General features: G+C 39.1%; 2 protein-coding genes and 1 pseudogene across 2 annotated transcripts in view; 1 reads left to right on the top strand and 2 right to left on the bottom strand.

Moving 5' to 3' along the window:
• The window catches only part of LOC133632368 (gastrula zinc finger protein XlCGF57.1-like), a 90,065-nt gene that overhangs the window by 23,903 nt on the left and 54,119 nt on the right, over positions 1 to 12,043 (bottom strand). The gene's annotated exons all lie outside the window — the stretch shown is intronic.
• Positions 1 to 12,043, bottom strand: part of LOC133632066 (zinc finger protein Xfin-like) — a 41,750-nt pseudogene that overhangs the window by 3,606 nt on the left and 26,101 nt on the right.
• On the top strand, positions 5,403 to 9,077 carry LOC133632426 (zinc finger protein OZF-like). Its single transcript, XM_062024832.1, has 2 exons — positions 5,403 to 5,677; positions 6,860 to 9,077. The coding sequence occupies exons 1-2, from the start codon at positions 5,575 to 5,577 to the stop codon at positions 7,906 to 7,908; spliced, it is 1,152 nt and encodes a 383-aa protein (XP_061880816.1). The 5' UTR covers positions 5,403 to 5,574; the 3' UTR covers positions 7,909 to 9,077.

Raw genomic sequence — 12,043 nt, 5'->3', positions numbered from 1 at the left:
AGGAACTCTTCTGTTTTGATGAAACAATTCAGACAGCGACCAAACAACTGTAGGCTAGTCTTCAAAACACGCTGCTAACCAGTCGTTGCTCGCGACTTGAACACGTCCATTCTTTTCTGTTACTTGACGACACGACAAACTGTACAGAGACTTTGTTAAATGTGACAAAATACTCACCTTATCTCAAAACCATGGAAAAAAAATAAGTCCATCTACCTTCCCTCCAAAAAGAGTTACATTTTCTCCAGCTGTGGTTCATTACTACAAACACTTTTCAGATGACAATTTCATGGACTGCAACATTTGCACTACTCTCAACAAAACAGGCACATCAATTGTGTTTTAACCCTTGTGTAATGTTCATATTGTTGTTACTCAGCCAGCGTTTGTGGGTCTGATGGACCCGTTGCATTTTGTGGCTTTTAATGCCTCACAATCAAACACTTTTATGTTAAAATACTGAACAGATGTTTACCTTATCCCAATAAACATCTGTTCACTTTTTAAAATAAAAGTGTTTGATTGTGAGGCATTAAAAGCCACAAAATGCAACGGGTCCATCAGACCCACAAACGCTGGCTGAGTAACAACAATATGAACGTTGCATGGAACATTTCTCTGCCAGTTTCTGCATCCCACAGGGATTATTCTTTTGTGTTTCTGCACCTGCGGTTCCCACACAAGGTTGCAACATTGTTTGTCAACACTGTCTGCTCTCATTTTCTCGCACATTTGACCCGCTGATGTTCTGTATACCTACACTCTGTCCTCCTCCTGTCCAGGCCTGCCGTGTGTGTGCGTGCGTGCGTGTGTGTGTGTGTGGTACACAAAACATCAATTTCCACACTTCTATTAGCCCCGGGTCCAGTGGACCCCGGACATCTTATATGTAATAGAAATGTGTAGGGGGGGTGTATGGTGTGTGTTCATTAAATTTGTATTCTGATATATGTTCTTCACAGAAAATGAGCCAAAGTCAGTGAGTTTCCGTTTGAAAAATTTATTAATTATATAATTTTTCTTTTAATAAAAATTTAAAACGAGTCCCACAGACCCGAACACCACACAAAGGTGTGGTGTTGAAAATGCTGTTTATGTTAAAATCAGCAATTTTATTGATATTGTTTGGTACTAGTTTATTTTATTGTTCATTTATTTAGGTGTTATTTATGTTGTTACAAAATGTTATTTCATTTGAATATTCGTGTCACACCCTCGTGAAAGTTGTCTTTTCAAATTTGGGGCTTTGTTTAAATTCAGACACATTTTTAACATAAACTATCTGTTATTAAAACATATCATACCATACCACCACCAAAGGAATTCAATACAATTTTTTTTAGAAAAACCAAAAAATAAGAACTAGAAAGAAATACAAATATTTAAAGAGGCTCAGATGTTTGTAACTTGCTCTCAGTTACATTTTTCAAACCACAAATATAACAAAAACACTACCAGCTATCTTATTTTACCATTAGTGTTTGAACACAGCATACCTCTGCACGTTGATGTAGACATGTGGTCCAGTCTTCTCTTCACACACTGCACATCTCTTACTCTTCCCCAACATCTCTTCTTTCACATCATTATTTTATTTGCTCTTCCACTTTCTTCATTTGACTTTTGCATTCTTTCATCTCCTCTGATGTGAACTCCACTGCCTTCTTCAAGCTAACAATCATGGCGGCTCTTTCTTTACATTCTTCAACAAGGTCGGCTAATTTCGACTTCAAGGCCTTGAAAATAATTTTCAAATGACAAAACTTCAAGTCACTCACCTTCATCTTTCGTCTTTATCTCCGTTGGTGATTTGCTGGAAGTTGGTGGCGCTGATTCTCTTTCATGTTCTCTTTTAGCGGACGTCGCCATCTTAGCATAGCAGTAGTCGTCCATCTTCTATCACGTCTTCAATCTTCACTTCAGATATCGCTCCAAACTCAATGCACTTTTCGTGGCTTTGGAAAATACCAATTGAGATATTTGTTGCTATATTTGCTGTGAATCATATGACTTTAAGATCGTGAATTCGAAATATCTCCGAAAAACCATAGCATGCAGTCTTCGTCTTTTTGCTTGGCTTCAAGTACATTTGCGCATGCGCTAGAAGTCAGCATCTTCAGTTTCCTACTCCACAGCGGTGGTTTTTCAAAATAAAGGCATTTTAATCTTGTTTTAAAACACAGGTTTGCAAAAGTATCTAACAGCAGATAATGGACAACTACTCTTTGAAAATAAAAAATATATATGTACAAGCACGTGCACAGACCTTTTCGATGGCTGTCAAATCAGAAAAAGGGCATACATCGAAGAAAAAAATCATACATTTTAAACACTACAAGAAACACAGAAATATTTTTCAACCTACTTAGTTGTTTTAGTTAAAAACCTTTAGAAACTCAAATAATTACTCTGAAGAGTGTAGATCCAATTTAAATCTAGACTAAAAACACATTTGTACTCCCTGGCATTCAAATCCAGTTAGACAGGATATCTTGGTTGTTTTTATTTCTTGTTTTATCCTTTGTATTTATATATTACATGTTAGTATTTTAGGTGATATATTCTGCACTCGTTTTAAGGTATATTTCTACAGCACCAACTGAGGTTGTTTTCAAATGTGCTATATAAATAAATATACAGAAACTGAAACAGAACGCTGAGACGCGATTTATAAAATCCACAAACACGTGTACATGGTTATATGCTCATAGTTTTCCACACCCCAGGTTCGACAAACCCCTTCATTGTTATCTCAATCAACAGCTGTCAAGATCGGGTTTAGACTACAACAGACAGGAGGGTGGGGACCCCCACACCACCCATTGTAGGGCTTTGATAACAGGTCATCTTTATCTCAATTCACCTAAAATTTGATAAAACCGACCCACAATTTTCCTGTTAGAAAAAAGCCCTTACTAAGTGTTACGAGACCCCCTTCAAGTCTACACACAGTGACTATAGCTGCAATAAATTCATATTAAATAGAGTAAATATATAGATTATTGTTTTTTTTAATCTTTCAAAGACCTGTCAAATTAAATATTTTAAATATATATAAATCATAGCCAGATGCCAGAAGGCGGGACATATACACCGAATTTAGGGGGCAGGACTCTAGTTTTTTGTATTATTTTTTCGTATTAAATTTATATGACGTCATAATTTTTTGACAGAAAGTATATTCTCTCACAGTGATGCCTAGAATGCAGGAAGTAACTCAACTCACTTGAATAGTTTCTACCTCAGTTTGTATGGTTTGTTGAGTTAGCACAGGATTAATATGTAGAAATGATAAATGAGGTAGTTGATACATAGAATAGTTTTTATTCATGCTTTATTTAGTTTTTTGTCAAGAGGATTATTTGTGATATGTACATTTTCAGAATGTGCTTGTTGTATTTTGGCCCGAAGTAAAATAAAGAAAACAATCTAAAGTTGTTGTAGTCGTATTTTTAAGTTATCATGCCATGATTTTACCCGTCCCGCCCACGTGGAAATAGATTTTCCTCCATGCGGCCCCTGAGCTAAAATGAGTTTGACACCCCTGCTGTAATGTGACTCATGTGAGCAGGTTACTGTATAAACACATTTTGTTATAAGTTATAAAAATGTGTTCAGTTCTCAGAGACACATCAATGTCAGGCTGACAATCGCTCTTCAGCTTTCTCCAAACACGAGAACAAAGCAGCTCCTACTGACTTGTGATTGGTCAGACCGTGCCCATCTTAATCACATGGCTAATTTCAATATAATAAATTGCGATGTAACACAATTGAATATCTTATATGCTCAGACAGTAATGTGTTTATATAAGTTTAGATTGTGTTATGATGTGCGTAATGGGGAAAGACGTTAATGTGTCTTGTTTTCATGTTTGCATTTAAGATAGTTGAAATTTAGCATGATAGCTGTTAACTGGCGATTAGTGATGTTAAGTGCCTAAGATGTTAGTTATTGATTAGCAGTGCGATGAGGGCTTTCTGCTGGTGAGTGATTAGCACTACAGTTAGAGCCACCTATCGCTAGGTAGAAATGAGCAGTTTCACCAACATTTTTATGTGAAACCATATTACTAACTGTCTGGTGTTTTACAGGATTCATGGAAGTTTATTGTCATAGCAGCACACGATACACATGAGATGGCACACAATTTAGTAGCACGTGAACAATAGGATTGGTCCTGGTGGAGATCTACACTCTTAGTGCTTTTCTTCTTTATTCAGAGTAATCATTTGACTTTCTAAAGGTTTTTAACTAAAACAACTCAGTAGGTTGAAAATATTCAATCAATGATTGATTGAATGATTGAAAATATTTCTGTGTTTTGTGTCGTATTTAAAATGTATGATTTTTTTCTTAAATGTATGCCCTTTTTCTGGTTTGAACAACAGCCATCAAACATGTCTGTGCACTTAGACTTAGACTTAGACTTCCTTTTTATTGTCATTCAAATTTGAACTTTACAGCACAGATAAAAACGAAATTTCGTTACATTAGCTCATGGTAGTGCCGGATAAAAAAGCAATAAGGTGCATATATAAATAAATAAATATATATAAATAATATATAAATATATATATAAAATAAATAAATATATATAAATAAATAAATAGATTACTGTACAGATAAATATATTGCACTTTTTGACATGCGTCCACGTTTATGGATGTATGTTATATTGTCTTTTTTATTCCAGCGAGTTAATCCATTTTGGGGGGAGTTGAGGGGATAATTTAATTATGATGCGTTCAAGAGTCTTACGGCCTGAGGGAAGAAGCTGTTACAGAACCTGGAGGTTCTGCTACGGAGGCTGCGGAACCTCTTTCTAGAGTCCAGCAGTGAAAACAGTCCTTGGTGGGGGTGGGAGGAGGCTCTGCAGATTTTCTGAGCCCTGGTCAGGCAGCGGCTTTTTGCGATCTCCTGGATAGGAGGAAGAGGAGTCCTGATGATCTTTTCCGCCGTCCTCACCACTCTCTGGAGAGACTTCCAGTTTGAGGCACTGCAGGCTCCAGTCCAGACAGAGATGCAGTTGGTCAGTAGGCTCTCTATAGTGCCTCTGTAAAATGTGCTGAGAATGGGGAGAGGGAGCTGTGCTCTTTTCATCCCACGCAAAAAGTGCATGCGCTGCTGAACTCTTTTTACAAGAGCTCCAGTGTGTAGGGACCAGGTTATATTGTCAGTTTGCTTTTATATATATATATTTTTTATTTTCAAAGAGTAGTTGTCCATTATTGAATGATAGATACTAAAGGGACAAGCGGTAGAAAATGGATGGATGGATGCTTTAAAACAAGATTAAAATGCCTTTATTTTGAAAAACAACTACTGTGGAGTAGAAAACGGAAGTTGTTGAATTCTAGCGCATGCGCAAATGTACTTGAAGCAAAGCAGAAAAAAAAAGGGCGAAGACCGCAGGCTATGGTCTTTCGGAGAATGTTCGAATTCACGATCTTAAAGTCATATGATTCTCAGCAAATATAGCAACAAATATCTCAATTTGTATTTTCCAAAGCCACGAAACGTGCATTGAGTTTGGAGCGATATCTGAAGTGAAGATTGAAGACGTGATAGAAGATGGACGACTACTGCTATGCTAAGATGGCGACGTCCGCTAAAAGAGAACATGAAAGAGAATCAGCGCCACCAACGGAGAACAATCTGCAAAGCGAAGATGAAGGTGAGTGTGTTGCGTTCCCTCATTTGAAAGCTATTTGAATTCCAATCCCTAAAAACAGAAATGTAAACAAAGAACCTACAGTATTCAGTACACCACTGATTCTTTGTTTCCTGCAGAATGTTTGTGATGACAAGCAAAAAAAAAAAGGAAAAAAGGTCGTTTTCTTTACCCCCACAAAATGTACAGAAAATAAGCAAAACTGTGGTCCTAAAACCAGGTACGGACCGAAGCGTGGGTGACCTGTACCGTTACACCTCTAGTAAACACAATTATAGATATGAACAAAATGACAGTTGTCAGCTGTGAGCATATATTACCTCCATCAAACATGGCGGAAATGTCTGTTACAAGATACTGTGGTAGCAAATAGTAGGGATGCAACTGTACTCGCTATTATCCTGCACGAGACAATACGCTTTTAATGTAAAAAAAAATATATATATATATATTAATCGAGATCGGAATGTATGCAAAAAATAATCCCGATCATTTTTTTTGCCATATTGCCCAGCCCTATTCCATCAGCATTTCAGTTCAGTTTCAGCATTTGGGCAGTTTCTACAGAAATGAGTTATGTTCATACTTTGTATTTTTTGTTTACCACTTAGCAATAGTGCTAATTGCTTGATCTGCTTATCACTCAGCTTCTAAAACTTGTAGCTCATCCTCCTTATATTCAGGCTCAAAAATATAAGGTTCTGGATCATAATTTGTCCCAAAGTCTTCTTTGATGGCACTCATGAAGTCTGCCTTTATTAGTAATAGTTGGTGGTGTTGTTGAAGGAAATAGCGAACGTTGTGATGCGTCTGTGAAAATAATGTGCCGCTGTTTGCTTAAAATGATAAAAAATTATGAAAATACGTAAATATTACATGTTTTTTATGAATGTGCCTGTTATTACATTACATATATACTTACAGTGTGTATATACAAAGTTGCTGGAAGCTTTTGGATGTTTTTTAGAGTTTTTTATATGTATCATGCGCTTTGGCTCTGTAATCACTGCCGCACAGCGGCATTCAGATGAAAGAACGGTACCGGTACTTTTCAAAGATGCTATATTACAGATTTCAATTGATTAGTACCACGATACTTTATTAGTAGCAGTATACTGTACAACCCTACTACACACACATACAGTACATAGAAGAAAGTGTGTTTTTATTGTTTGTGTCTTGCAGACGTCCAGCAGCTGATCGGTAATACAGAAGAAGTTTCCCCTCAGTTAGGGGGGAGCTCTACTTTGAAGCAGGAGACTCCACAACCACCCTGCATTAAAAAGGAAGAGGAGGAACTCTGCATCACTCAGGAGGGAGAGTGTCTTCTAGGACGAGAGGAAGCTGATTACACCAAGTTTCCACTGAGTATTCTCTCTGTGAAGACTGAAGATGATGAAGAGAAACCACAAGTAGACAACCTCTTAGCTCCACTATCAGATAGTGAGGCTGAAGATGAGGTTGAAGAAACTTTGAGCAGCGATACAGACTGTGAAGGTGATATGAGGACTCACACTGACAACAAACACTCAGAACGCTCCACAAAGAAGAGAGGTAAAAAATGTTTCAGCTGCTCAGTTTGTGCTAAAAGCTTTTCTGTAAATGGCATGTTGACTCGACACATGAGAATGCACACGGGTGAAAAACCATTCAAGTGTTCAGTTTGTGGCAAAAGCTTTTCTCGAAATTACCGTTTGACTCGACACATGAGAACACATACGGGTAAAAAAACAATTCATTGTTCAGTTTGTGGCAAAATCTTTTCTCGAAATAACCATATGACTCAGCACATGAGAACACACACAGGTAAAAAAACAATTAATTGTTCAGTTTGTGGCAAAATCTTTTCTCAAAATTGCCGTTTGACTCAACACATGAGAACACACACAGGTGAAAACCCATTTAACTGTTCAATTTGTGGTAACACATTTTCTTTAAAGAGCCGTTTGACTCAACACATGAGAACACATACAGGTGAAAACCCATTTAACTGTTCAATTTGTGGTAAAACCTGTTCTTTAAAGAACCGTTTGAATAAACACATGAGAACACACACAGGTGAAAAACCATTTAGTTGTTCAGTTTGTGGCAAAAGCTTTTCTGTTAACAGCCAAGTGACTAAACACATGAAAACACACACTGGAGAAAAAACATTTAGTTGTTCAGTTTGTGGTAAAAGGTTTGCATATAATTCAGCCGCTGTAAAACACATGAGAACACACAAGGGAAAATAACCAATTAGCTGTTTAGTTTGTGGTATGTTGCTCATATGTGGCGACATCCACCCTACCCAGGACCTCCTCACTGCTTTTTTCACAAATATCTGAGGTATTCACACAAACTTGCATTATTTGGAGCATAATCTTATCTATGGAGTCTTATCTACTCATGACCCCATGAAACCTTTCTGAACAGTAAGATAGATGATGCTTCAAGTGCTTGGTTACTCCTTCTTCAGTCCAGGGACCTGGGGCCTCATGTGTCAAGTTTGTGCACGTTCAAAAACCTGCACTACACCCTTTTTCACTGCAAAGTTGAGATGTATCAAAAGTGACGTTGACGCATAAGTGATGCTGGGTGACTGTTTGCATAACAAACTGCCAACTTTTACTCCTCAGACTGATTGATGTGCAAATCAGAGATATATGAACAATTAACCCCCAACACCCACAACCCAACCTCCATCGACATTCGGCCATAACAGGTTCAATCCGGCCCGCGAGATGAGTTTGCGAAGTGTAAAATTCAGCTGCATTTTTTAATGAAAGAAACCGCTGTTCTAATTGGATGTCGCAATAGCAATTCTGTTAGGCAAGCAAATAGTTTATACCGGGGCGAGCAAGTATACCAAGCAAGAGGTACACGGTAAAGCGGGGCTGTGACTCCTCCCCCTCCACCCAACGTAAAACAGGAGTAAAATAAGCAATCAGTAACCCCACTTAAAATGCAGCATGAGACACTGCACACTGATATAGTTCTGTGAAAATGATTGTCTTCTGTGCAAATGTAAAGAAAGTGAACAGTGTGTGATTTACTGCAATACTGTCAGTCTTTTAACTTTTTATTTGTGCTTTGTTGAAATTGTTCACACATTGCACAGCTTTTATTTTTCTATCAATACACATTATGTCTAGAAGACAGGAAGTAACTCAACACTCTTGAATAGTTTCTACCTCAGTTTGTATGGTTTGTTGAGTTAGCACAGGATTAATATGTGGAAATGACAAATGAGGTAGTTGACACACAGAATAGCTTTTATTCATGCTTTATTTGATTTTTTATTCATTCCTAGATGGGCTGTGACGTAAAGGTTAATCGCTTTGTAGAAACACTGAGATTAAGTCTAAGTTCATTGTGTTCTTCAAGGTGTTTTTGAAACCGCACCATTTTTTTCCTCAGAATTTTCAACTAACTTGAAGTGTTTTGTCAAGATGATTATTTGTGATGTGTACATATTCAGAATGTGCTTGTTCTATTTTGGGCCAAAGTAAAACAAAGAAAACAATCTGAAGTTGTCTTACTTGTATTTTTAAGTTATCATGCCATGATTTTACCCGTCCCGCCCACGTGGAAATAGATTTTCCTCCGTGCGGCCCCTGAGCTAAAATGAGTTTGACACCCCTGCAGTAATGTGACTCATGTGAGCAGGTTACTGTATAAACACATTTTGTTATAAGTTATAAAAATGTGTTCAGTTCTCAGAGACACATCAATGTCAGGCTGACAATCGCTCTTCCGCTTTCTCCAAACACAAGAACAAAGCACCTCCTACTGACTTGTGATTGGTCAGACCGTGCCCATCTTAATCACATGGCTAATTTCAATATAATAATTTGTGATGTAACACAATTTAATATCTTATATGCTCAGACAGTAATGTGTTTATATAAGTTTAGATTGCGTTATGATGTTTGTAATGGGGAAAGACGTAAATGTGTCTTGTTTTCATGTTTGCATTTAAGATAGTTGATGGTGGAGCCATTTTGCCCAAAAGCCTGAGTGGCGCTGTGGAGCCAGAGGCAAAGGACATTTAGTCGCGCAGTGATTGCACTCAGGTGTGGCGCACCAGAGACTTATTGTTTTTGACCGCAGGCAGTGTGAGTTTTTGTGTTATAAGAATTAATGCTTTGTTTAAGAAAAAAATATAATGGATTTTCGTATCACACAGCAACTTCGCTTATTCTTTTATTTAACGACTTAATGGTACAAGTTTGTTATAAGAAGGAAAGCCTGCCGAAAGCCGCGAATGCATGAACGGAAGTGCGTCTCCATAATTCCAGTCAAAAACAAGCTCTTTTGAGTTATGCACAAGAAGAAAGGAACGTGAGTGCAGCGGGTGCTAGCCAGGTGAGCGGCGTGGCGAGGCGAGGCCAAGCGGAGGACCGAGGAAGGCCACGGTAGCTGGAACACTGCCGGCGCATTGGGTGCAACAACGAGGAGTGGTGAGCCACAAAGGAGCGAAGGTAAATGGAGTCAACTCCATAAGCAAAAAAAAAAAGTGTGCACACAAGAAAAAACCCAAAGCTTTGGTGTTAAAACAAGACAGTTAAAGTTGACTATGTTGAAAAACTATTGGTGTTTTTTAAAACATATTTGGGGTTTGTGTGATAAGTTAAAGTTAAAGTACTGTTGCGTCTCACCAGACTTCCCCCCCCAAGGAAGTAAAGTCACTGGTCAATCCCGAGTTTTTTCGATGACATATATGCTGAGTAAGAGATCACCAAGACAGAATAGGAATATTATCAAGTTTCACTGAAAATTTCAGGAGATCAGCTTAACCAATACATTCATATCGGCTACTCTAGTTGATCTGACACTCAAACGGAAGAGCCAACTTCTTGCACATGAAGAAAGCCCCCACCTGTCCCGGAAAGGAACACGGCCTCATTGTTCTACTCCAGATAAGACAAAAGGGAGTATTCCATCTCCTACAGTGCAAGCCTTCAAGGTAACACACATAGTTTACTTGCGGACATAAGACAAAAAATAGAAAGAGTACAAATGGAAAAACACTAGCTGTTTTAAACATGACTATGAATACAGAAATAACTCTTAAACTTATATGCATTCTCCACAGTACCAATGATTGTCACACACACACTAGGTGTGGTAAAATGTGTTTTTTGCATTTGACCCGTCCCCTTGATCACCCCTGGGAGGTGAGGGGAGAAGTGAGCAGCAGCGGTGCGGCCGGGAATCATTTTTGGTGATTTAACCCCCAATTCCAACCCTTGATGCTGAGTGCCAAGCAGGGAGGTAATGGCTCCCATTTTTATAGTCTTTGGTATGACTCGGCCGGGGTTTGAACTCACAACCTACCGATCTCAGGGCGGACACTCTAACCACTAGGCCCCTGAGTAGGTTATAAAATGGGGCAGCACGGTGGAACAGGGGTTAGTGCATCTGCCTCACAATACGAAGGCCCTGGGTTCGATCCTGCGCTCAGGATCTTTCTGTGTGGAGTTTGCATGTTCTCCCTGTGACTGTGTGGGTTCACTCCGGCTTCCTCCCACCTTCAAAGACATGCACCTGGGGATAGGTTGATTGGCAACACTAAATGGTCCCTAGTGTGTGAATGTGAGTGTGAATCTTGTCTGTCAATCTGTGTTGGCCCTGCGATGAGGGGGCGACTTGTCCAGGGTGTACCCCGCCTTCCGCCCGAATGCAGCTGAGATAGGCTCCAGCGACCCCGAAAGGGACAAGCGGTAGAAAATGGCTGGATGGAGGGTGATATAAAATGATTTAAAAGGATGAAAATCAAAACGATTAAGTTGAGTAGCGTGAAGCAGCCACACAAGGGGGCAATTTAAATGGTGTACCTATTAATGATGGAACTGATAGATAGATAGTACTTTACTGATTCCTTCAGGACAGTTCCCTCAGGAAAATTTAAATTCCAGCAGCAGTGTACAGAATTGAGATATAATTTAAAAAGTAAATAATGGGGGTATATGTTATTGTTTTGCATCCCCTATCATCCTAGTACCCCCCTCACCCTCAGAGGGGAGTTGTACAGTCTAATGGCGTGGGACAGAGGAGTGTTTGAGTGTATTAGTCCTGCACTTGGGATGAAGCAGTCTATGAACAGGCTCTTCTGGCTACTGATAACGCTATGCAGAGGGTGACTGGCATCATCCATGAGGCTCACTAGTTTTTCCACAGTCCTCTTCTCTGCCATCGTCACCAGTGAGTCCAGTTTTATTCCGATCGTAGAGCCGGCCCACCTGATCAGTTTCTCCAGTCTGGAGCTGTCCTTCTTAGATGTGCTGCCCCCCCCCCCAACACACTACCATGTAGAACAGAACACTGGCAACCACAGACTGGCAGTACATCCACAAGAGTTTTTTGCAAATGTTGAAGGAGCGCTGC

The sequence above is a fragment of the Entelurus aequoreus genome, linkage group LG17 (assembly GCF_033978785.1).
Source record: "Entelurus aequoreus isolate RoL-2023_Sb linkage group LG17, RoL_Eaeq_v1.1, whole genome shotgun sequence".
NCBI lineage: Eukaryota > Metazoa > Chordata > Actinopteri > Syngnathiformes > Syngnathidae > Entelurus > Entelurus aequoreus.
Note: the sequence above shows the minus strand (reverse complement) of the source record. Positions and strands in the feature narration are given on the sequence as shown.